The 25788-nt window shown below is 37.7% G+C and overlaps 1 protein-coding gene across 7 annotated transcripts in view; it reads right to left on the bottom strand.

Moving 5' to 3' along the window:
* Positions 1 to 346: 346 nt before the first annotated feature.
* ATRX (ATRX chromatin remodeler) overlaps positions 347 to 25788 on the bottom strand; it is a 217354-nt gene continuing 191912 nt past the window's right edge. For 5 of the 7 annotated variants that reach the window (XM_060183149.1, XM_060183145.1, XM_060183146.1 and 2 more), the window contains 6 exons: positions 11306 to 11455; positions 10772 to 10822; positions 9879 to 10004; positions 4969 to 5064; positions 4468 to 4596; positions 347 to 3159 (listed from right to left, as the gene is read on the bottom strand). In XM_060183149.1, coding sequence (XP_060039132.1) covers positions 2881 to 3159; positions 4468 to 4596; positions 4969 to 5064; positions 9879 to 10004; positions 10772 to 10822; positions 11306 to 11455 — 831 coding nt within the window. In that variant the 3' untranslated portion in view covers positions 347 to 2880. The remainder of the gene's footprint in view (positions 3160 to 4467; positions 4597 to 4968; positions 5065 to 9878; positions 10005 to 10771; positions 10823 to 11305; positions 11456 to 25788) is intronic. The other 2 variants (XM_060183147.1, XM_060183151.1) reach the window with 1 other exon arrangement.

Raw genomic sequence — 25788 nt, 5'->3', positions numbered from 1 at the left:
TGTAGCAAGTGTGGATAACCCTGCTTGATTTAAATGACAGATGCAGCTGTTAGGAAGCAAGAAATGGTGCTGTACTACACATAGACAACCAAAACTAATACAAACTTCCTAGTAGGCTAGAAGTAGGCCTCATAGTAGGTAAGTTCTTTTTAATGTTAGAGATCTCTTTTTACAGAATTTAGAATGTAACTGTTAAAAAACCCAAACGTTGCATCCTCCCAATATTTCATAAATAAATGTGCAGAAGAACTACCATTCAATAGGACATTAAAAGCTATATTCATTTACTATGAAACAATATGTGCACAGATTTTCAAAGGTGTGAAGATTCAATAAAGAGCACAACACATTTTGGTCACTTTATTAAATGACATTAAATAGTTTAAGTTTCAACTACTAAACAGCACTTTGAATGGTGAAAACACAGATAGTATTATTGTCATACTTGAATGCTTTTCTTTTAAAAACACAATTCCAGTCCTTATATATATTACAAAACAGCCTTAAAGGAAGAGTGACATCTTTTCTACAGTACTTAAGATACTCAATATGGAAATGAAAAGCAGTCTAACAGAAACAAAGGCAAGTCTTCACAGCTGTATGATTTCAGCAGCCAAAGCTGGATGATGGACTGAAACATTACTATACAACTGGGACAAAACATATACAATATCACAATACTAAGCAAAAACGCTTTACACCCAAAGAAATAAAACAGGTTACAAAATGTGGAGAATTTAGCAGGCAAAACTGTCTTACAAGCAACATTTTAAATCGTCATTTTAAGCCATTGCAACTATTTAAAACATCTAAAACAAATATAAAAATGAGTCTTTTAGTATCTTATTGATGTGACTTTGTCTTTAAATATTTGTTAAAGCTTGATGTTATACTCAAAGTACATATATGTAGCTAAAATGTCAAGTGATAAGAGTGTATGCAAAGTGGTCCAAGTTTTATTTCAAACTCTTTCATTTCCAATTAATTCTTCTATATATTATCCTTTAAACCATAGTTTCATCCATAGTGAAAATTGCCTACAATTTTCACATCTATGTCTTTGAGCAAGTAAATAATTAAACCATGTTGAAAGTTCCCAGGCCCAGTAAAGCATCGTGTAAAGTGTTCTGGACTTGTAGAAATATCAACAGATAACAGCCAGAGTATACTGCCTTCAAATATGTATCTCATAAATCTGTTTTCTTCCCCCTCATTTCTTCTAAAAGTAAACACACATGCTGCTCCCACAGTAAATAAATTTGATTGTATGACTGGAATGGTATCCAAATTTGCTAATAATAACTCACTGGTGGAAGGTGTTGGGGGTGGGGTTGAACCACCAAACCTTAGAAATTCTGTATCACAAAGCTAGTGTTCCTGAATGTTTTATTACTAGTTCTTTCAAGATAAAGATGGAAATCTATTGATCATCTAAATAACCCAAAACAGTTTATGCTAATGTTAAACTTCAGTTATACCTAGAGCAGATCCTCTACCCAGTTTTCTTTATTTCTGGAATTCCTTAGCTGTTTCTTTTAGCTATGATATCACCATCTCAAAAAATGTTTTTTCATGGTACGTTGACTCACAGTTTAGCAATCTTTTTTCTTTAAGAAAGTTAAGCAACAAAATTGTATATAAATAAACTTACGGGTTATTTTGCACTCATCAATTATGAAAAACAACAATGTAATGATTTTCTAGTAAGACTTCATAAAGGGGTATTAGATGAACTAATTTTATCAGAAAATTACTTTATGGATACAAACTAAAAAAATTAATTTTGAAACAGTTTCTTTTAGAAAACATAGGGAAATTGAGGGGGAAAGAACATGATGAGAGAAGAGAATAGAAGCCAGCGATCCTTCAGGAGGAATTATTTCACAATACTGACAGTATTGGGAACTGTCAATATTAAACACATTCCTCGTGTAAACTTAGTCAGCAATAGTTCTGCCACTTTGTGTGAACATTAACAGCCACAAGTTAGTCTTAACCTCCTAAAATGCTAGACCCTGCTTTTGTTATCCATATCCCACTGCCAGCAACAGGATGAAGCACTAGCATTGACACAAAGCAACTGAGATGTCCTTATATAATCTCAGGAGAGAGAAAATTCACGTGTGGAAGATAACTCACAACCTGAACATTTTACCAGTGATTATTTCAGCATGTGTAACTGAAAATAAAAAATGGCAGAGGGAGTATAGAAGAAAAAGGACTTCTCTTCTTATGTTGTACTTAAGGCTGCTTATATAATGTTAACATAACTGCAAGACTCCTCCTAATTTTAGAGCAGTAGTATTTAAGAATATTGCACAATTCTGTGTCAAATATAATCCTTACTTTTTTTTAAACTTTCACAGAGATGTATAGCAGAAGCCCAGTTTCATTATTCAGTCAAAAGAACATTAAGACCAATTCAATCACTTAATCAAGAAGTGGATTAAGTACAAAAGTATTTTATAATTTGAGGAATCAACTTTAAGAACTCAGCTGTGTGTTTTATATGTAAAGAACAAATATATAAATCTGTATTCTCTCCTAAATTCATAAATTTTATGGTTGCTAAAAGCAGGCATAAAAATTTAGAGCGGAAATCTTGAAATTGTTACTGTTATGGAAGAACTTGTTTTCACTGAAAACAATTTGAAATATCTTCTGTACTCAATGTGTGTAAGAAGATTCTAGGCAACATCACTGACAAATGTCAGAGAAGAAATGATATGCCCTATTTAAAAAAATTTAAACTAATATGGAAGATTGGCATTTAAGGGGACCAAACTATTTATACAGTTGAGTTCTGTTAAGTCATTGATTCCTATAAAAATAAAAGATCTTTCTACGATTTTAACAATCTTTTAAGCTTTTAGTGCAAAATCACATTGATTTCCCTTGGGAAGGACCAGGATTTTTGCTTCTCATTGGGGGTGGTGCACGTTGCAATGGTGGTGGCTGCATACCACCAGCTACTGACTGATACATTCCTCTCATATCAATCTGCTGGTAGTTAGTAGGATTCATGATTAAATTTGGAGGCTTTGGCATCATGAGGTGACTCAGTGTTGCTTGTTGATAAGTCATTTGTTGCTGTTGTTGCTGACTATATTGCTGCTGGAGTCTTCGGTTCATAAGTATTCTTTGAACACAGCTGATTAACTAAAGAGAAAAAAGGGAGCTGTTATAAGTACATGACCTATTTCAAAGATGCAAGTATCAAGTTTTGAGCTAAAATCAATTTGTTAAAGGGGTACCATAACAAAAGGAAAACACATTATTGTTATCACCATTACTAACCTAATGGCATTTATAGGACCATTACTGGAGAAATCAGTTAATAACACCATTTAGGGCTAAAAATCACTTAATGAGTTGAATATTGTACTGCAAGCAGCATTTAGATTAGTTGCCCCAGTAACCAGTCCAGAATTGTCATTAGTCTCAAGTATTAGTTACAGCACTTTTTGTCAAGACTCTTTTCTTTGCCATTCTTTAAAAATTTCATGTGGGGCTGGGTGGTGGCGCATCTGGTTGAGCGCACATGCTAAATATTTCATGTGATGACAAACATTTTAGTGACAATCACTAAAGGGGAAAAACATTGGCAGTATAATAATTCCTACCCAGAATATCTTGAATTTCCTAATTTTAAACCACATGATTCTGAAGTGCTTTCTAAGTAAAATCCATGCCATAGAAATTGATTCCCTGATGTCAAGATTTGAAATTTTCCAGTACAAGGCAAATAGCTGTGCTAGGAAAGATGACCAAGGAAGCTAGAATATGTTAGCCTTTTAAATAATCATACAATTTAGTAAGAACCTGTGTCCATTAACACTGACAGCTCCACTTTTAATGCTCAAATACATTTAAAAGTATATTTTGGGGGGAGTTTAAGAATGATAAATGTGTTAAAATGTATGGTAAAATTACTTTGGTGATATCCAGAAGATACACAGATTACATTATATAGATGAATTCCTCAAGGAGACCCATTAGGGAGAAGTTGTTCTTTTGTAACAAAAGGTAGTTATCTTGACATTACTAAGGTTTCTGACTTTTTTTTTTTTTTTGCTTTCAGGGTTATCACTGGGGCTTGGTGCCTGCACTATGAATCCACTACTCCTGGTGGCCATTTTTCCATTTTATTGAATAGGACAGAGAGAAACTGAGAGAGAAAGAGGAGATAGAGAGAAGTATAGACACCTGCAGCCCTGCTTCACCCTGCAGGTGGGGAGCCAAGGGCTTGAATCAGGATCCTTGTGTGGGTCCTTATACTTCGTACTGTGCACTTAATCCGGCGTACCACAGCCTAGCCCATTTTGGACATAATTTCTTCTAGGAATAAACAGTGATCAACCTTTTATCTATCCTTATCTAGGGTGACTAGTGACATAGCTGTCACTTAACACTGACGTCTATAAATTCAAGAAAATGAAACAGCCTAGAGATAATCAATATTCTTACCATCTGTTGTTTTGTCAATACATCATTGTAGATTGCTTCTCTTCTTTTAACATCAAGCTCCTGGCTGGCTTGTCTACTTAGTGCTAACGCCTGTACTTGGGCCTCTGAGAGATTCATGTTTTCCTTCCACTAAAAGGGGAAAAAAATAGATCAGAGAGAAAATAATTAAGGTACTTAGTGGTATTCACTATTTTTTTAAAAATTTTTATTGGTGGGATTGATGGTTTACATTTGACAGTAAATACAGGTATTGGTACATGTGTAAAATTTCTCAGTTTTCTGCTAAACACTAACTCCATGCCTAGGTCCTCCTCCATCATCCTACAACCAGGACCTGAAAATTCACCTCCCCCACAGTCCTTTAATTTTTATTTTATTTCTTGCTTTTCCTTTCCTCCATACAGTACTAAGTTGTCAACTGTTGTACAAAGACTGGCTATCTTTGGAATAAAAGTATTTAGAATTTTTTGTGCAACTCAATTAAATAGAAAAATAACTTACTACAGCTGAAATTATATCTTCAAGAGGCTGAATCCTTACTGCTGTCACACTGTTTGTTGCCTCCACAACTTTTTCTCTTCCTTGATTAATGAGGTCCTAGAAGAGTACAAAAAAAATCAGTTCGATAGGGCATATAAAAGAGAATAAATGCAAAGTATAGCAATTCTTCCCCTTACCATCTTACAGTACTTATTTTAAAACTCTTAAGTATAACGGCAGAGGAGGCCCTAGGTTGGGGTAGTGAGTGTCTCCCAGACACCTATCAAGGGAAGATGAGAGGTTGTTCTGTGTAATAAAGTCTGTACTGCAAGTCATTAACCCCCCCCCAATTAAAAAAAAAGTAATTGGTAAGAACAGCAAAATTCAGCATTCATAGAGGGTCTTATTAACCTTATCATTGGAAGTAAACCATTTGGAAATAAAATTTAGGGGTGGGGTATAGATAGCATAAAGGTTATGTAAAGACATGCTCATGCTTGAGCCTCCAAATTCCCAGGTTCAATCCCCTGCAACACCGTAAGACAGAGCTGAGCAGTGCTCTCGTAATAAAATAAAATAAAATATTTAAAGTCTTAAAAATTGCTTTATATATATATATTAAAAACAAAGAGCCAGAGGCAGGACTACAGAGTAGCAGCAGCTGTGTTTCTCTCTTCTCCTCGATCAACTAGGAATATCAAAGGAGATCACCTGGGACTGCAACAATACAGGACTAGAACGACTTTGGGAACCAACCAAATCACCAGAGCATCCAGAGACCACAACTCTGTCCAGACCTCCAGCTCTACCCATCTGAGAAGTGTCTCTAGAGTACAAGGAATATCAAAGATTACCTGATACTGCAACAAGACGAGACTCGGACTACTTTGGGAACGCACCAAGTCACCGGTGAGTGAAAACAAGCATGGCTCATGGACGGAGAAGAGCCTAAGGAGAGATTCCTGGGGCTAAAGCCCATATCTACTCCCAAACGGCTGGTAACAGTCTGGCAGTTTGCCTAGTTGAGGAGCCACCTCCAGTCTGTTTTACCAAGAAAAAGACTGCTAAATACCGGAAAGGACTCCCCTAAGACTCACCAAATGTAACTGTGAGTCTCTATTTGCAACTGCCCTTAGAAGCTGGAACAGAAGGGGTGAGGCCCTGTGCTGACATCAGGAGGCAGAGAACTGACCAGCAAACTCAGGAGAAGATCTACATACCAGTGGTCTAGCAGTGGGGCTGTATAGTGGAAGCCTTTCCACATTGCTCTCCTGATGAGAACATGGTGAATAATTGCCTCAGAACCTACAGACTATAAACAGGACTTGTTTAGAAACTCACAGGACCCAGCAATACTGCCCAGATTTGCAGAGAAGCTGGAATTAGCAAGACTGAGGATGAATTAGAGAAAATTAAGAAAGAAGTAAGAGATCTCAAGAAGAGATTAAGAGATATTGAAAAAAACAACAGAGACATATGGGATGATTTCAAAAGAAATAATATATGTATTATAGGCCTACCAGAGGAAGAAAGAGAGGGAGGGTAAGAAAGCATTCTACAAGACATAATAGATGAGAACTTCCCTAGTCTAGACAACATAAAAGACATAAAGGTTGAAAAATCCCAGAGGGTCCCAAACAGAATTAACCCAGACTTAAAAACACCAAGACACATCATATTTAGAATAAAAAGGAATAAGGATAAAGAAAGGATCCTGAAGGCTGCAAGAGAAAAACAAAGGCTCACTTACAGAGGAAAACCCACAAGATTAGCAGCAGCTTTCTCCACACAAACACTACAGGCCAGAAGAGAATGGCAAGATATCTATCAAGTGTTTAATAAGAAAGGCTTTCAACCAAGACTGCCGTATCCTGCTAGACTATCATGAAGACTAGATGGAGGCATAAAAACCTTCTCAGACAAGCAACAGCTGAAGGAGTGAACTATCAACAAGCCTGCCCTGAAAGAAGTTCTGAAAGGTCTTCTATAAACAATCAGATAACTCTGAAAATCTACAATAATGGCATTAAAATATCTTCAACCTAAATATCAATAAATGTCAATGGCCTGAATTCACCTATAAAAAGGCACAGAGTAGGGAGGTGGAACAGAAAACACAACCCAACCTTATGTTGTCTGCAGGAATCCCACCTAACTCAACAAGACAAACAGACTCAAAGTGAAAGGATGGAAAACTACCATACAAGCCAATGGACCACAAAAGGGGGGAGACAGGAACAGCTATAATCATATCTGACATGATATACCTTAAAATTTAAAAAGATAAGGATGGACATTACTTAATACTCAGAGGATCACTCAATCCAGAGGACTTAATGATTATCAACATCTATGCAACCAAGGAGAGGCCATCAAAATACAAGAAACATCTACTGAAAGAGCTACAGCAATATATCAACAGCAAGACAGTAATAGTAGAGGGCTTTAATACCCCACTCTCTCAACTTGACAGATCATCCAGGCAGAAAATCAATAAAGAAACGAAGGACTTAAATGAAGAGATAGATAAACTAGAGCTATTGGACATTTTGAGAATAAAAATGGTGATTTCACCATTTTCAGCCCATCTTAGATGGAGCTTGAAGAAATCATGTTAAGTGAAATAAGTCAGAAACAGAAGGATGAGTATGGGATGATCTCACTGACAGGCAGAAGTTGAAAAACAAGATCAGAAGAGAAAGCACTAAGCAGAACTTGGACTGGAGTTGGTATATTGCACCAAAGTAAAAGACTGTGCGTTGGGTGGGTGGAGCAGGGAGAGTTCAGGTCCTAAAACAGGATGGCAGAGAACCTAGTGGGGGTTGTATTGTTGTGTGGAAAACTGAGAAATGTTATGCATGTACAAACTATTGTATTTGTTGTCAACTGTAAAACATGATCCCCAAATAAAGAAATTTAAAAAAATGATGCTTCAAAAAAAAAAAAAAAAAGCAAGGGGTTGGGCAGTGGCACACTGGGTTAACTGCACATAGTATAAAGCACAGGGACCCACACAAAGATGCCAGTTCGAGCCCCCATTCCCCACCTGTAGGTAAGTCGCTTTACAATTGGTGAAACAGGTCTGCAGGTGTATCTCTTTTCTCTCCCACTGTGTTTTCCCCTCCCCTCTAAAGTTCTCTCTAATAAAAAAATGAAAAACAGCCTCCAGGGGCAGTGAATTTGTAGTGCTGGCACCGAACCCTGGAGGCCAATAAAAAAAAATGTATATAATAGCATACATTTTTCATAAGTAGTAAGAATAAAAAAAAAGATATGGGATGATCTCATTCATAGACAGAAGCTGAAAAACAAGATCAGAAGGGAAAACACTGAGCAGAAATTGGACTGGAATTAGTGTACTGTACCAAAGTAAAAGATTCTGGGGTGGGTGGAGGGTGCAGGTACTGGAACATGATGGCAAAGGAGGACCTAATGGGGGTTGAATTGTTTCGTGGAAAACTGGGAAATGTTACGCATGTACAAACTATTGTTTTGTACTGTCAAATGTAAACCACTAATCCCTCAAAAAAGAAATTTAAAAATATTTTTAAAAGGAACTAAAATTTAGGATCATATTGTACCAATAATTTAATAACTTAAATAACCCCATAAACACATTTTTATATACTTGAGTTTTATTCTTTTTAACCAGAGTACTGCTCAGCTTTGGTTTATGGTAGTACTGAGGATTTAACCTGGTATAACAGGCATGAAAATCTTTTTATATAACCATTATGCTATCTACTCAGCCTGATCAATTCTGGCTTATGGCAATACTGGGGACTGAACCTGGGCCTTTGAAGATTTGAGTCTTTTGCTTTAATGTCTTGAGTTATCTCCCCAATCTTTGGTTTCAGTTTTAAGTCACTTATTTCACAGTACTCCACATTACTATATAGTTGTAGCAGCACTGTATGCAAATGTAAATCAGTGAGTGTATTTGCACTATGTTTAAACACTAAACAAGTAATTAATATTTTACAACTTATGAAAGTGCTATTTCGATAGCCAGCCAGTTCCTCTCTTGTACTTTAAAAGAATTCAAATGGTAGTCAGATGGTAGTGCAGTGGGTTAAGTGCACATGGCGCAAAACGCAAGGACCTTTGTTAAGGATCCCAGTTCGAGCCCCAGGCTTCCCACCTGCAGGGGAGTCGCTTCACAAGCGGTGAAGCAGGTCAGCAAATGTCTATCTTTCTCTCCCCCCTTCTGTCTTCCCTTCTCTCTCCACTTCTCTCTGTCCTAACTACGACATCAATAACAGCAACAATAATAACTATAACAATAAAAAAACAAGGGCAACAAAAGGGGAAATATTTTAAACTGATCCCCACCTGCAGGGGGAAAGCTTGAAGAGTGCTGTAGGTGTCAATTTATCTTTCTCCCTATCACCCCTTTCCTCTCAATTTCTGACTGTCTCTATCCAGTAAATAAAGAAAATTTTTTTTAAAAAAAAATTCAAGGTCTGATTCACTTTTACTCTGAGAAAACCATGTTTTACTACATGTTACTGGTTCAAAAAGGTCAATAAATTTTTGTAAAATATTGGTTTATTCAGAAGTAATCTCAGGGTCAGGCAATAAGTGTAGCAGGTTAAGTGCACATGGCGCGAAGCACAAGGACCTGCATGAGGATCCCGGTTTGAGCTCAGGGCTCCCCACCTGCAGGGGGGGTAGCTTCACAAGCAGTGAAGCAGGTCTGCAGGTGTCTATCTTTCGCTCCCTCTCTCTGTCTTCCCCTCCTCTCTCCATTTCTCTCTGTTCTATCCAACAATGATGGCATTAATAACAACATAATAACCACAATAACAATAAAAAAAGAAGTAATCTCTTGGAAAATGAGATATTCTTGCGTAGGGAACTAGCAATAGGATGTAGTATCTAAATGAGATTCTTTAATTCAAGTTAAATTGCTATTGTACTTCACAACTTACCTCCAGCTGTTGATTACTCATTGCTGACAAGGCTCCCAAATTGAAAGGAATATAAGGAGTCTGAGAGTTGAAACTGACAGGGGGTAAATTGGTCCCAGTTGGTATGTTGAAACGCATTGTCAGTCCCTTAAAAAAAAATTACATATTTTTATATTGTGATTTAAAATTCAATACTGTATATCATCTACTGGTTTAGAAAATAAGCCATATTCTCAGATGAAGGAAATTATTAACACTCTTTCACTCACAAAACACCCTTTTTACCCAAAATGAAAAATCTTATTACACAGAAAGTTTTAACCCCTAACAGTGTGCATTCTTTTCTGACAATTCAGAATGGGGCAACAAAGAATTCTTGAGTCTCCTAACAACATATTAACATTAAAACTTAATACAATGAGTTAAGAGGTTTAAAAAGGATTCAGCTTCTAGGATAAAGATTCCCGTGCTCAGGCACATTTTGTTTAAGTGATGATTCAGTCTTAAAAACAGACAGGAAAATATTTTTAGTAAGACTGCAACCAGATTAATATTAGCATTCAACAGTAGGATTATTTTTGAGCTTTGATATTCAAAGTGTGCATTTCTTGGCATATATGCTAAGGTGATAATATTTCTAGCTGCAAAGTCTAAGCTCCTGTATGTCTGTTATAATATGGATGTTGATAGGAATTAAGTGATGCTAAATATATAGCTTCCCATTCATCTGCCAACTTATTATTAAATGCTAGGCAGAAATGGTATTTACTATTCTTTTAAAATTACAGTATTTTTAAAAAATTCATATCATTTTATTGTCACAATAGTAAATTTACTCAAGATAAGTGTCAGTACATCTCACCCTCCATATGGTCATCCTGTTTTACCACAGGGGCTTAAGTTCTTCAACCTACCCTTAGATTTTCTCCTTTCCCCCTTCTGAATCCCTGGATCTCTTGTGGTATCTTTTTTTGAAAAAGAAAAGTAATAATATTTTACTTCTTTAAAGATTATCTTTATTTATTTGACAGAGACAGAAATCAAGAGAGAAGGGGAGATAGGGAGGGAAAGGGGGAGGGGGAAAGAGGGAGGGACCTGCAGCACTGCTTCACCACTTGCAAAGCTTTCCCCCTGCAGGTGGGGACCAGGGGCTTGAACCTGGTTCCTTGTGTGCTATAACATGCACACTCAACCAGGTGCACCACCACCTAGGCCCTCGATATCCTTTAAGTTACAGTTATTTTTATCCCATCTACTCTACCACCAAAGGAAGTCAAAATTCACAAACATACTCTAATATTTAGGGATGAGTTTCTTTACCTAAATATTTAACATACAATATTATCTGCCCCAAATGTAACCTTTTTCTTCCTCACTGCTCTTTCATTAGTACCATTAAAAAATAAATAAAACAAACAAAAAAACCAAAACATTTTTTAATAAATTACCTTCTTCTCTGCTTCATACTCAGCCCAAGCTGCTTTTCTTTCTTCTTCAGTCAACTCTTCTTCCTCTTTGTGGTCCAAAAGAGAATCATGCTCATGATATCCTACAATGTGTTCCTTATGTATCTGAAGAAGTTCTGCAAGTATTGTGTCCTATTTAGAGGGGTTGCAATAATAGAGAATTATTTTTTCCCCTCTGGAACATTATCTCTACAGATCTTTTTTTGGTCTGCTGATAAACTACAAACTGGCTGTTATACATTATCTTTGACATAAATGGTAAACTACCTAGAAAACAGTCACCAAACTCTTATGTAAGACTATAACATTTAAATGGCAGTTTGGTAATTTTAATAAATAGCTGAAAATATTTTAAATTTATTTTTATTATTGGATAGAGTCAGAGAGGAATTGACAGGGGAGGGGGAGACAGAGAGGGAGAGAGATACCTGCAGTCCTGCTTCACCACTTGTGAAGCTTTCCCCCCAAAGGTGGGGACCAGGGTTTTGAACCTGGATCCTGTGCACTGTAATGTGATCACTTAACCAGATGTGCCATGGCTTGGCCCCATAGTTTGGTAATTTTCTAATGAGAATTTTTCTTGAATTTGTTTCTAATTTGTTCATATGCTTTTTGTTTTGTTCCCCTGAGTTAGTAACAACTGCTAGCACAAGTTCACTTGAATTGGCAATTTTATCAAAATGTTTGTGCTAAAAATTATGCTACTCATGTTTCCACATATTTGACAACTTTATTTCCTCAATTATTTTAGCAACTATTCACTATATTGACAAAAAATTCTAAATCAGTGTAAACAACTACGAACAGTTTAATAGTAGTATAGTAGATCTTATATTCCAATTGTGGGAAGGTAAAATTTAAAAAAGACAAAAATAACACTAAGGAACAGGGGTCAAATTTAAATTGATAAATGATGCTTGCCACATATGTTATGTAGTAACAAAAATGCAGTATTCACAATGTGTGCATTTTTAATAACTTATTTTATTATTTTATCTATTTTTAATGAGAAAGGGGGGAGTGCGTAAGCAATCATTGTTGGACTTATGGTGGTGCTAGAGATTGAACTTGGGACCTCAGAGCACTGGCTTGAAAGTCTTCTTATATAAGAATTATAACACCTTCCCAGCACCATAAATTGACTATTCAAAAAACTCACAGAGGGGGTCTGGCAGAAGCACAGCCGGTGCACATGGTGCGAAGCAGAAGGACCAGTATAAGAATCCCGGTTCAAGCCCCTGGCTCCCCACTTGCAGGGGGGGTCACCTCACAAGCGGTGAAGCAGGTCTGCAGGTGTTTATCCCCCTGTCTTTCCCATCCTCTCTCCATTTCTCTGTATTATCCAACAACAACAACAGCTATAACAATAATAATAACCACAACAACAATAAAACAAGGGAAACAAAGGGGAAAAAATAGCCTCCATGATCAGTGGATTTGTGGTGCAGGCACTAAGCCCCAGCAATAACCCTGGAGGGAAAGAAAGGAAGGAAGGAAGGAAGGAAGGAAGGAAGGAAGGAAGGAAGGAAGGAAGGAAGGAAGGAAGGGAGAGAGAGAGAAATCACATGTGAAAATCTGAATACATAAAAGGAAATTATATTTTAAACATTTTAAAAGGACCAGGGGTAGACAGCATGATGGTTATGCAAAGAGGCTCTCATGCCTGAGGCTCCAAAGTCCAGGTTCAATCCTCACACCATCATAAGCCAGAGCTGAGCAGTGCTCTGGTTAAAAAGAAAAAAAAATTAAAAAAGGATTTCTGTAGCTTCTTAAAAAAAATCTTTATTTATTAATTGGATAGAGACAGTCAGAAATCGAGAGGGAAGGGGGTGATAGAGAGGGAGAGAGACAGAGAGACACCTGCAGCCCTGCTTCACCACGCACAAAGCTTTCCCCTTGCAGGTGGGGATGGGGCTTGAACCTGGGCCCTTGAGCATTCTAACATCACCACCCAGCCCCAGGATTTCTATAGCTTTTAACAAGTTCCTTTAGAACATACGTTCTATAATGAATATGAATTTAGTGAAAGGACATACTTTCTGATCAAATGAAAATATTGGAGGAATATAACATATTATATTTAATTTGTATCCTGTAATGCTTTTATGTTTCCATGACTTTTAGCACAAAGTCCACATATGAAAAGAATTTTACATCTCTGATCTTGAGTATGATTAATCGAACACCTGATAGGAACTCAAATATGTATTAAATATACACTATGTAAACATTTTAAATCAAGGGCCAGGTGGTGGCACACCTGGTACAATGTGCAAGGACCAGAGTTCAAGTCCCTGGTACCCACCTGCAGGGGCAAAGCTTTGTGAGTGGTAAAGCAGTGTTGCAGGTGTCTCTCTATCTCCTTCTCTATCACCCCCTTCTCTCTCAATTTCCACCTGTCACTATCCAAAATATAATGATAATTTAAAATTTTTTTTACATCACGAGACCTTGATTTTTCCTTGTATAACAAGAAATACCAATTAAAACCACAATGAAATAACATCTCATATTGGTAAGAAGGACTCTATCTTTCTTTCTGCAGCCTGGGCCTTGTGCATATATGGTTTGACTGGTGCTTCCTGATTTTTCATTCTGATAGAGAAACACCACAGCACTGAACATTTCTCTCATATCACCATACCTCCTATGTGGTGCTGAGGCTTGAAGCTGGCCTTCATATTCCCTATCCAGTGAGTTACCTGCTTGGTCCCTTGGAAATACCATTTCTAACAACTTTTAAAATCTTCTCAGCAATATTAGATTTAAGATTTATCCTATAAAGTCAAACATGATTGCCTAACTAAGATCAGATAATGGCAGAGGTTCAGAGTTGGTTATGCAATAGCTTTCCTTGTAACCCAAAGTTGACTAAAATGTACATGTGACTGTTAGGTTATTATTAAAAGATGTTGGACCATTTTCTGAAGGCATGACTGCCATCTTAATTTAAAAAAAAACAAAAAACATTAACATTCCCTATTTGGACCCAACATCCCCCTTTTAAATAATTTTTTAAGTACAGGAAAAAAGGAAAATGAAGTCATAACTGGGGGCTGTGGAGTTGTGCAAGTACTGAGACCTAGAGACAACCCTGGTGGCAAAAACAAACAAACAAATTAGTTAAGAGCCAGGGAGATAGCATTATGAAAAAGACTTTCATGCCCAAGATTCTGAGGTCCCAAGGTCAGTTCCCAGCACCTTTATAGCCAAAACTGAACAATGCTATGGTTTTAAGAAAATGGTTTTCATTTTATATAAAAGGATGTCCCTGGAAAGAACTAAGACAGACAAATATATTTCAATATTACATATGGTACAATTCCATCTTTATGTAAGACATATGTATGAATATAAATATGTGGAGGAATACATAATAGATGTTACCAGTAGTTATAGTTTTATTATTTATTTATAAAAAGGAAACAGATAGGACAAAACCATAGGATAAGAGGGGTGCAACTCCACACAATTCCCACCACCAGAACTCCATATCCCATCCCCTCCCTTGATAGCTTTCCTATTCTTTAACCCTCTGGGAGTCTTTATAGTTTTTATTATCTATTGACATTATTTCCATTATAATAGTTTTATTTTTAATATTTATTTAAAATTATAAATACTTATATATTCATATGAGAGGGGAGAGAGAGAGACTCCAGAGCACTGTTCAGCTCTGGCATCTGTTGGCGCTGGAAATTCAACCTGGGACCACTAAGTCCCTAGGCATGAAACGCTTGGTGTACTACTGCTGGTGTTATCTTCCTGAGTCCTCATTAAAATTCAGAGAGACCACTTCACACCTATGAGAATGTCCTACTCTAGAAATTACAGAAACAGGTGGAGGTAAGTATGTGGGGAGGAAAAGGAACCCTTCTACACTGCTGGTGGGAATACAAATTGGTTCAGCTCCTGGGGACAACTGGAGATTCCTCAGAATAATAGAAATGCACCTAACCTATACTCTGACAATTCATCTCTTAGGGATTTATCCAAAGAGAATAAAAACACCTACCTGAAGAGATCTATATACACCTATGTTCACAGGAGCGCTATTTTATATTTTTTTAATTATTTAATAGAAACAGCCAGAAATCGAGAGGGAAGGGGGTGATAGAGAGGGAGAGAGACAGAGAGACAACTGCAGCACTGCTTCACTACTTGCAAAGCTTTCCCCCTGCAGGTGGGGACTGGGAGCTGGAACCCAGGTCCTCCTGCACTGTAACATGTGCACTCAACCAGGTGTGCCACCACCCAGCCCACTGGGAACACTATTTTTTTACAATATCTATTTTATTATTTTATTTTATTTGCCTCCAGGGTTATCACTGGGGCTCGATGCCTGCACTACGAATCCACTGCTCCTGGAGGCCATTTTTCCCATTTTGTTGCCCTTGTTGTTTATCATTATTGTCATTATTATTGTTGTTATTGCTGTTGTTGTTGTTGGATAGGACAGAGAGAAATTGAGAGAGATGGGGAAGACAGAGGGGGAGAGAAAGATAGACACCTGCAGACCTGCTTCACCGCTCGTGAAGCGACCCCCCTGAAGGTGGGGAGCCGTGATCCTTATGCCTGTCTTTGCGCTTTGTGTCATGTGCACTTATCCTGCTGCCCTACCACCCGGCCCCCAGGAACACTATTTTTAACAGCATCAACTTGGAACAACCCAGATACACAATGACAGATGAGTGGTTAATAAACTATGATATATATATATATAATATCTGTTAAAAAATGAAACAACTTCCTTTGTTCCTTTGCCTCTGTTATCTCATAATTTTGTAAATTAATATTGAGTCACTAATTTAAAAAAAGGAAGCAAAGGCAGGACCATGTGGTAAAATACACACACGCCTGGATGCCTGCACACACACCCACACATGCACATAGAACCAGCCCATATTAGTGACCTTGGGAGAATTACTGTAGTTTCCAATGAAGGGGATGGAGACAAAGAACTCAGGTGTTAGGAACTGTGTGGAGTTATTATACCCCTATTACCTTACAATTTTGTAAATCAACATTTAATCTGTAATAAAAATAAATTAACCACCCCCAGACAATAGCTTAGGTAACCTGTATATTGGATGTTAGGCGCAGGCAAAAACTAGTTGGGTCATGGGCCCCTTGGAGTAAAATAGACCTACCAGCTTTTGCCAAAATGGAGACCCCAAATCTCCATCCACAATAGGTTCATGATTAGTGAACAATGTGCTCTGCTTTCTATCTTAATTCTTTCATTTTTATTTTATTTTTGAGAGAGATGAAGAGAGACAGAAACACACACAGAGAGAAACACCAGAGCACTGCTCAGCTCTGGCTTATGGTGGTGCGGGGGATTGAACCTGGGACTTGGGAGCCTCAGGCATGAGAGTCTGTTTGCATAACCATTATGCTGTCTCCCCCGCCCGTCTATCTTAATTCTTTTTCAGCCACCAGGTTCCAGATGCTACCATGATACCAACCGGACTTCCCAGGGCAGACAACACCACCAGTGTGTCCTGGAGCCCTGCTTCCCTAGATCCCTGCCCCACTAGGGAAAGAGAAAGACAGGCTGGGAGTATGGATTGACCTGTCAATGCCCATGTTCAGTGGGAAAGCAATTGCAGAAGCCAGACCTTCCACTTTGTGTACCCCATAATGACCCTAGGTCCATACTCCCAGAAGGTTAAAGAATAGGAAAGCTATTGGGAGGGGATGGGATATGGAGTTCCTTCTGGTGGTGAGAATTGTGTGGAACTGTACCCTTCTTATCCTATGGTCTTGTCAGTATTTCCATTTTATAAATAAAAACTTTAAAAAGGAGACAAGGTAGACCCATAGGAAAAAAATGGAGAAAGGTACAGATAGATAGGTAGATAGATGCTAGATATAGATATTATTATAGAAATAATAGTCAACCTTTATCTGTGACCTTGGGAGAATCACTGCAGTTTCCAATGGAGGAAATGGGAACATAGAACTCTGGTAGTGATGATGGTGTGGAATTGTACCCGTTATCTTGTAATTTTGGCAACCACTAATAAAAATGAAATAAACGGGGAGGGGATGGGATATAGAGATCTGGTGGTGGTAACTGTGTGGAGTTGTACCCCTTCTATCCTACGGTTTTGTTAATGTCTCCTTTTTTAAATAAATAAATAAATTCAAAAAATTAAAATAAAGTAAACAAATAAAGTCTTTGTAAGTTAAAAAATAATTAATTAAAAAAAGAAAGTGTTAATGTGGGGTCAGATGGTGGTGCATGTGGTAGAGCGCACACATTACAATGTACAAACACCCAGGTTACAGCCCTTGTCTTCACTTGCAATGGGAAAGCTTCAGGAGTTGTTGCAGGTGTTTCAGTTATAGAACTGAGAACTACAATACTGTAGTGTACACACACACACACACACACACACACACACACACACACACACACACACACACACATACACACACCAGAAATGAGAAAAATGAAGGTTGGGAGAAATGAGTCCTACTAAATTACTAAATGAAATGATTTACACACTTGACAATGACTCTAAAGGTGGGAGGCAGGAGGGTGTAGAGAGGACACTGGGGATGCAGCACATGATGGTGGTGGAAAACTATAGTGGGAGTGGTATGTACAGACACCTGCCATGGGGGAATAAGAAGCTATACTGATGTGGCAATAGCTACCTTGTAAATCTCTTATTTACTCAATAAAGTGATTTGAAAAAAATTGTAGATATTGTAGGTTAAACACAACACTCATGGTAGCCCAATAACAAATTTCAAATAAATTGGACATGTCCAACAATGTGTGTGGAACCACTAACTGCCATAACACTTCTGAGAAAAAGGTAAATAAGTGAAGCTATCATGCTCTCCAATTTCATTTTATACTGCAAAGCAAGAGTAATTAAAGTGTTACTGGAATAAAAATGGACACTTGTATCAAAGGCACAGAATAAGATTTAGAAATGAGCCCATGCATATATAGTCTCCTACTATATGACAAAGGGGCCAAAATCATTCAAATTGGGTAAAGAAGGTCTCTTCAACAAAAAGTACTGAGAAAACTGTACTGCCCCACATGCAGAAAAGTGAACCTAGGGGGTTAGATAGCATAATGGTTATGCAAAGAGATTCTCATCCCCGAGGCTACAGAAAAGTGATCCTAGACCACCACTTAACAACATGCACCAATATCAGATCAAAATGGATCAATGACTTGGGATATTGGACCAGAAACCTGAAAATATATAGAAGAAAACATTCTCTATCTTTGTCTCACCTTAAAAAAAAGTTGAAGGATTAGTGTTGGGTTGGGTAAGTCAAATAGAGGGATGAATGTCGACAACCTCAGTCAAAGGAGATAGGGACAGAAAGTGAAAATACAAAGTAAAACTTGGACTGTAGTAGTATAGTACATCAAAGCAAAGGACTTTGGGGAGGGAGAAGAGGAGAGGGATCTGGAGGGGCTTGGGGGGTCCTCACTGGGAGTGAAAATGTTTTGCAGATACCCTGCATATGGAGATGGGAAATTGTACCCATGTGTCAACAATTGTGCTATGGACCATTAACTCCTCCAAAACAAAGCAAAAATGCCTTAGAATGAGTCTGTCAAATAATGTGGAGGATCTTTAAAATGAAAACTATATGACAGTGTTAAAAGAAATAAATAAATGGAGGAATGCTGCTTGTTCATATGTCGGAAGCATAAATATTAAGATGGTCATGATACCAAAAGCAATCAAAAGATCCAATGTAATCATTACTTATCATAAGCCCAATGAAATTCTTCAAGGAAATTGAACAACTTATCCAAAAATGTGTGTGAAACCACAAAATAACCACAAACAGCCAACACACTCCTAAGAAGGGGGGAAAAAAAAAGAAAATATCCTACTTCCCATGTTCAGTTTATACTGCAAAGCATAAGTAATTAAAACAGTGTAGTACTGCAATAAAAATGGACACTTAAGACCAATGGAACAGAATTGAGAGCCTTAAAGTAAAACTATTTTAAGTACAGGCACCCAATATGTATAACAAAGGGCCCAAAACCATTCAATGGGGTAAAGAAGGTCTCTTCAACAATTAGTGCTGGGAAAATTAGACAGTCATATGTAGAAAAGTGAAACTAGAGCACCACTAACACTATACAACAAAGTCAAAACAAAATGGATCAAAGATCTGGACATTACACCAGAAACTACAATTTACAGAAGGAAATGTCAAAAATTTCAGGATCTTCACAACTAAGATATATCTGGGGACTCAACTGATGGGCATATGAAATGAAAACAGTATTAAATGAGTGGGATTACATCAAAATGAAAAATTTCTACACATCAAAAACAAACTACATAAAAATAACCAGGCAACACAGTAATTGGGAGATTTTACATATCACATATTTGATAAGCAGCTGATATCAAATATCAATAAAAAGATCATATAATAGCAGCAACAACAAAACAATGAAAAGTGTGCCAAAGAACTGAATAGATAGTATTCTAAAGAAGAAATACAGAGTTATGGGGGTGTGGCCAAGAAGCAACAATGACAGATAACTCCCACCCAAGAAAAACAGACAAAACCATTTAAAAAAGGAAAACCCAGAATCTCATAGCACAACCTACAAAGTTTGAAGATCTGCAGCTGGGGCAAAACAACCAGAGCTCCCGGACACTATGCAGCAGGCAGGCAGTAGCATGTGAAAACCCAAGATAGCTGAACAAGGTGACCAAAGGCTAGAATAGGCTGAAAAAGTCAAACACAGTTTGGTCTCAAACCGCTAGAAGAAGCATCCGCACCAACCACCAGGGATCAGGAACTGGGAAAAAATAGTGAGGAGCAGACAGAACCATTTTGAAATACCCACCGTCCACCACAGGCTTATCCTAGCAGGAACTTAATAACAGGGTAAATTCCCTACCTCCCTGCCATTGCCACCCCAAAAACATCTATAAAAAATACAACCACAGTACTACATACTAGTTGAACAGAAACAACACTCAAACAATGGAAATAAATACAGTGCATCATAACTTGGAACATATGTCTAAGTTTGAATTCAAAAAGCTAATAATGAAAGCAATTCAACATGCCAAGAATAACATACAAACACAAATTAAGTACACCAGTATTCCTTTCTCCAAAGAGCTTACAATTTCACAAAGAGAACTCTGAAAGGAAATCTTGGAAATAAAGGAAAGCCTCAATAGCACAAGGGACTGTGGGGACAGGAGGGACTAGGGGGTCTGGGGACAGAGGGGATTTGTTGTAGTTCCTGGGGGGGTAGAGGGACAAGAATATGTAGAAGTCACCTGCTACACAAAACTGAGAAATCATACACACATATAAACAAAGGTCCTCTAATTCACTATCCCTCTAATGAAAAATTAAAATAGAAGAGATACATAACATATGAAGGAAAAGGAAAACCCCTGTTTTCATTAGAGAAATGAAAATTAAAACAACAGAGATTCCACCTCACACCTGTGAGAATGGCCTTCATCAATCAACAAAGCAGAAAATGATAGATGTTGGCAAGGATATGGAGAAAAAGCAATTCTGTATACTGTTGATAGCAGTAAAAAATTGTACGGAGGGTGCTTACATAAAAATAAAATTACTATATGATCCAGCAATATCACTCTTAGGAACTTATCCAAAGGACATACAAATACTAATTCAAAGGGACATATGTACCCCTATGTTTACTGCTGTATAATTATTGAAAATAGCCAAAGAGTGGAAGTAACATAAATGTCAATTGGCAGATGACTGGATATAGAAGTTATGGGATATATAACCCAAGGAATACTCTACAATCCAAAAGACACTTTTTTTTTGGTGAGAAAAATGCATGAAGTGATGATGCTTAGTAAAATAAAGAGATGAAAGACAACTACTGGATGGTTTCATTCATGTGGAATCTAGAGAACTGAAACATATGAATTTTAAAACAATAGAACAGTCTCAAAGACTTTGTGGAATTAGGGCAGTTATCGCTGGGGGGATGAGGGCGTGCATAAAACATTGGTGATAGTTGTAGTGTGAACCTATACTATATAATTTTATGATCTTATAAACCACTATTAATCACAAATTTAAAAAAATGGCTGGGGAAACACAAATATGTATCACACACACACACACACACACACACACACACACACACACACACACACACACACGACATTCCTTAAGTGATGATCACTTGCATCTGAATCAAAGTTATTGACAAAACAGAAAGTTTACACATGTACCAACAACTATATTTACTGCTGATTTTAAACCATAATCGACCTAATTAAAAAAAAAAAAAAAACGGGGTCAGGAGGTGGCACAGTGGGTTGAGCGCACGTGACGCAAAGCGCAAGGAACAGCGTAACAATTCTGGTTCGAGCCCCTGGCTCCCCACCTGCAGAAGAGTCGCATCACAGGCGGTGAAGCAGGTCTGCAGGTGTCTTACCTTTCTCTTCCCCTCTCTGTCTTCCCCATCTCTCTCCATTTCTCTCTGTCCTATCCAACAACGAACAACATCAGCTATGGTAATAATAATAACCACAACGAGGCTAGAACAACAAGGGCAACAAAAGGGGGAAAAAATGGCCTCCAGGAGCGGTGGATTCATGGTGTAGGCACCGAGCCCAGCAATAACCCTGGAGGGGAAAAAAAAAAAGAAAAAAGAAACAAGGAAACTGGACAAAGTGCACACCCATAATTCAAAAATAAGCAAAAACTATGCTTAGGGAGATAGGAGAAATTATTACCAATACTAATTTCAACAACAATATATAAAGAAATTAAAATAACTCAATGGTTAATCTAAACAAGATAGTTAATTAGTAGAGTGTAGTGGTTAATCAGGATCCAGAGACAGAAGAGGGAAAAAAGGAAGGACATTCAGAAGTAGCAATGGGTGTGGGTGTGCCTGAGAAAGGAAGATATTTATATATTTATATATAAATATAGAAGAGATTTATATATTTATATGTAAATATAGATAGATGGCTACAGAAATTATAGTCAATCTGTATCTGTGACCTTGGGAGAACTACTATAGTTTCCAATGGAGGGAATGGGGATACAGAACTCTGGTGGTAGGAACAGTATGTAATTATACCCCTATTGTAATTCTAAAAATCAATATTAAGTCACTAATAAATATTTAAAAAGAAGTAATACAAAATAATAATTAAAAATAGAGTGTAGTGGCTAAAAGTGTGGAGTCCGGAGCCCCATGTCACTGAGTTCGAATACAGAGGCCACTACTCTGCAAAAGTTTTTCATCTATAAGATAAAAACAATATATTAATGGCTTTGTACAGTAGTTATCACAATGTAATTATTTTATTTCATAGGACAGAAAAAATTGAGAGGGCAGGGGAAGTTACCGTTTATATCCACTGTAAGGTAAGTACTATGTTATCTTCCTGAAGAAAATAAGGCTGGGTAACTCTGGTATGCACAGGATAACAACTCAAAAGATTGAACATGGGAGAGAGAAAGAGTGTAAACCATTTGCTCTTTTTACTTGTTACTACCAATCCCAGCAAATACTGAATAGGAGTTCTATTTTTATTGTTTTACTAGAGGCACAGCTCTAGCTTATGGTACTGCCTCAGATATGGAATTATTTTACATAGTCATTATGTTATCTCTCCAGCCCAAGAAGGAGAATTTTATAACCTACAGGAAAATGGTAGAGTTAAAACAATCTACCATAATTTCTCAAAGTATATTCTCATGGTATATTCTAATTAAGGAGAGTAATAATTATTTTATGCTACTGAATATAAATATATTAACTTCAGGAGAACATATTTTAAGTTAATAAACACACTTAAATGTGTGATAAAATAAGCAGAGAGGAGACAATATCAAACCTTAGACATGCTTTAATTATCAGAATGGCTCCTTAGAGGCAAACGGTAACAAAAATTGAGCTTATATGCCACCAAAGGTGACTAGTACTAGTCCTACCACTAAATGGGTCACTTAAAATATTTCTCCACTGGAGGGAGTCAGGCAGTAGCGCAGCAGGTTAAGTGCAAGTGGCACAAAGCACAAAGCGTATGGATCCCAGTTCGAGCCGAGGGGGCTCCCCCGCCCCTCCCCAAGGGCCTCCCGCCCCCCCACAGGTGGTGAAGCAGGTCTGTTGTCTATCTTTCTCTCCCCCACCTCTGTCTTCCCCCCTCTCCATTTCTATCTGTTCTATCCAACAATGACATTAATAACAACAACAATAAAACAAGGGCAACAAAAGGGAAAATAAATGAGTAAATAAATAAATAAAAATTTAAAAAATTCTTCCCAGGAGTTGGGTGGTAGCGCAGCAAGTTAAGTGTATGTGGCACAAAGTGCAAGGGCCGGCATAATGATCCCGGTTGAGCCCCTGGCTCCCCACCCTGCAGGGGAGTCACTTCACAGGCCATGAAGCAGGTCTGTCAGTGTCTTTCTCTCCCCCTCTGTCTTCCCCTCTTCTCTCCATTTCTCTCTGTCCTATGTAACAACAGCATCAATAACAACAACAATAACTACAACAACAATAAAAAAACAAGGGCAACAAAAGGGAAAATAAACAAATATAAAAAAATAAAATAAATATTTCATTCCTACTTTTTCCATTTAATAGTTTGGGCCCCATTGTCAAAAATTATATGTATGTAGGTGTGGGGGCTGATTCTGGGCTCAATTCTGTTCCACTGGTCACTGTGTTGGTTTTTGTTCCAATAATAGACAGTCTGATTACAATGGCCCTATAATATAGTTTGAGATCTTGAAGTCTGATGCCTCCAGTTCTGTTCATTTTTCCCAAGATTGCTTGTGATCCTAGGCTTTTTTTCTATTCCAGATAAACATTTGTAGCTTTTGTTCGATTCTCTTAAAAAATAGAATATAGGGATATATCCTAAGGAGTCAAACACACACATCCAGAAAGATATATATATATATATATATATATCCATACCAGCAGCACAATTCGTAATAGTCAAAACTGGGAAGCAACCCAGGTGTCTAAGAACAAATGAGTGACTGAGAAAATTGTGGTATATATACACAGTGGAATATCACTACTCAGATATTAAGAAAAATGAATGCACCTTCTTCATCCCATGTTGGATAGAACTTGGAGGAATTATGTTGAGATAAGCCAGAAAGAGAAAGATGATCTTACTCATAAACAGAAGTTGAGAAATAAAAACAGAAAAGGAAACACAAAACAAAATTTGGACTGGGTTGGAGAATTATACCAAAATAAAAGACTGGGGGGAGGGGACTTTTAGCTCTAATAGAGGGGAGTGGTGAAAGGGGCATAGATCTTTGGTGAGAATGGTGTTAAACTATACTCCTATTAACTTATACTCTTAAAGAGTTGGGCAGTAGCGCAGCGGGTTAAGTGTAGGGTGGGGCAGTAGTGCAGCGGGTTAAGTGCAGGGTCGGGCGGTGATACAGTGGGTTAAGCGCACATGGTGTGAAGGGCAAAGAACGGCATAAGGATCCCAGTTCGAGCCCTGGCTCCCCACCGCTCCACAAGCAAGGCTGTTGTATGGTGAACATATGCTGTTAGAAAATAAGCCTGGTGGTAAAATGCAGGTTAAGGGTGAAGATTGTGGAGTGAATTGAACATGTCAAGCAAAGAAATGATGAAACTCTCAGTCAATGATAGCTTTTGGGCTGGGAGATCTGTGATGCACTACAAGACTATTCCGGGGGCACCAGAGGTCCAAGGTTTAATCCCTGCCATAAACCTCATTTGTGAACTTAGCCTGTTAGTGGTTTATACTTACCTAATTCCTGCATCTTTAGAGTTTTAGGTCCTGGGTCTGAGGTTTCTGCCCAACTGCCTCTTCCAGTCCCATCTATCATATCAGTCAGTGAAGGCCAATGAGTTGCACAGGAAGTAGAAGTGTTCCTGACCTGGTGAGGAATGTGAACCCTTACCCTAGTATAAGTGGATGGTTATGAACAGAAACCTCCATTATTACCTGAATTAGGCAATATGGTGCTAAGACAGTAAAAATAAAATGTGTGGAATGCTATCCTCTGCGTATTATTGAAATCTCTCTCTCTCTCTCTCTCTCTCTCTCTGTGTGTGTGTGTGTGTGTGGGGAGACAGAGCAGGAGGGTGCTGTATATCAAACCCAGGGTTCATGCAATCATAGAACACTGGACAACCTCCCATGCCCTTCAGTCGGCTCTACCTATTTATTTTCAACTTTTCACTTAGCTAATTACTTTATCATCCTTAGAGCCTGATACACACATTTTTATCTTTCCCTTTTTCCAAACTGCTTCATCCTACATTTATATATTCTTCCCTAATCCAATTAAATTCTAAGCATTCTTTATGGGATTATTGTTACTTTTCTCTTCTTTCTTTTTTTCTTTCTTTTTTCTTTTTTAATTGCCACCAGGATTATCACTAGGGCTCAGTGCAGGCACTATGAATACACCACTTCCAATGGCCATTTTTTATT

This window comes from Erinaceus europaeus, chromosome X, assembly GCF_950295315.1.
Source record: "Erinaceus europaeus chromosome X, mEriEur2.1, whole genome shotgun sequence".
In the NCBI taxonomy this organism is placed as follows: domain Eukaryota; kingdom Metazoa; phylum Chordata; class Mammalia; order Eulipotyphla; family Erinaceidae; genus Erinaceus; species Erinaceus europaeus.
This window is presented reverse-complemented; position numbering and strand designations above follow the sequence as displayed.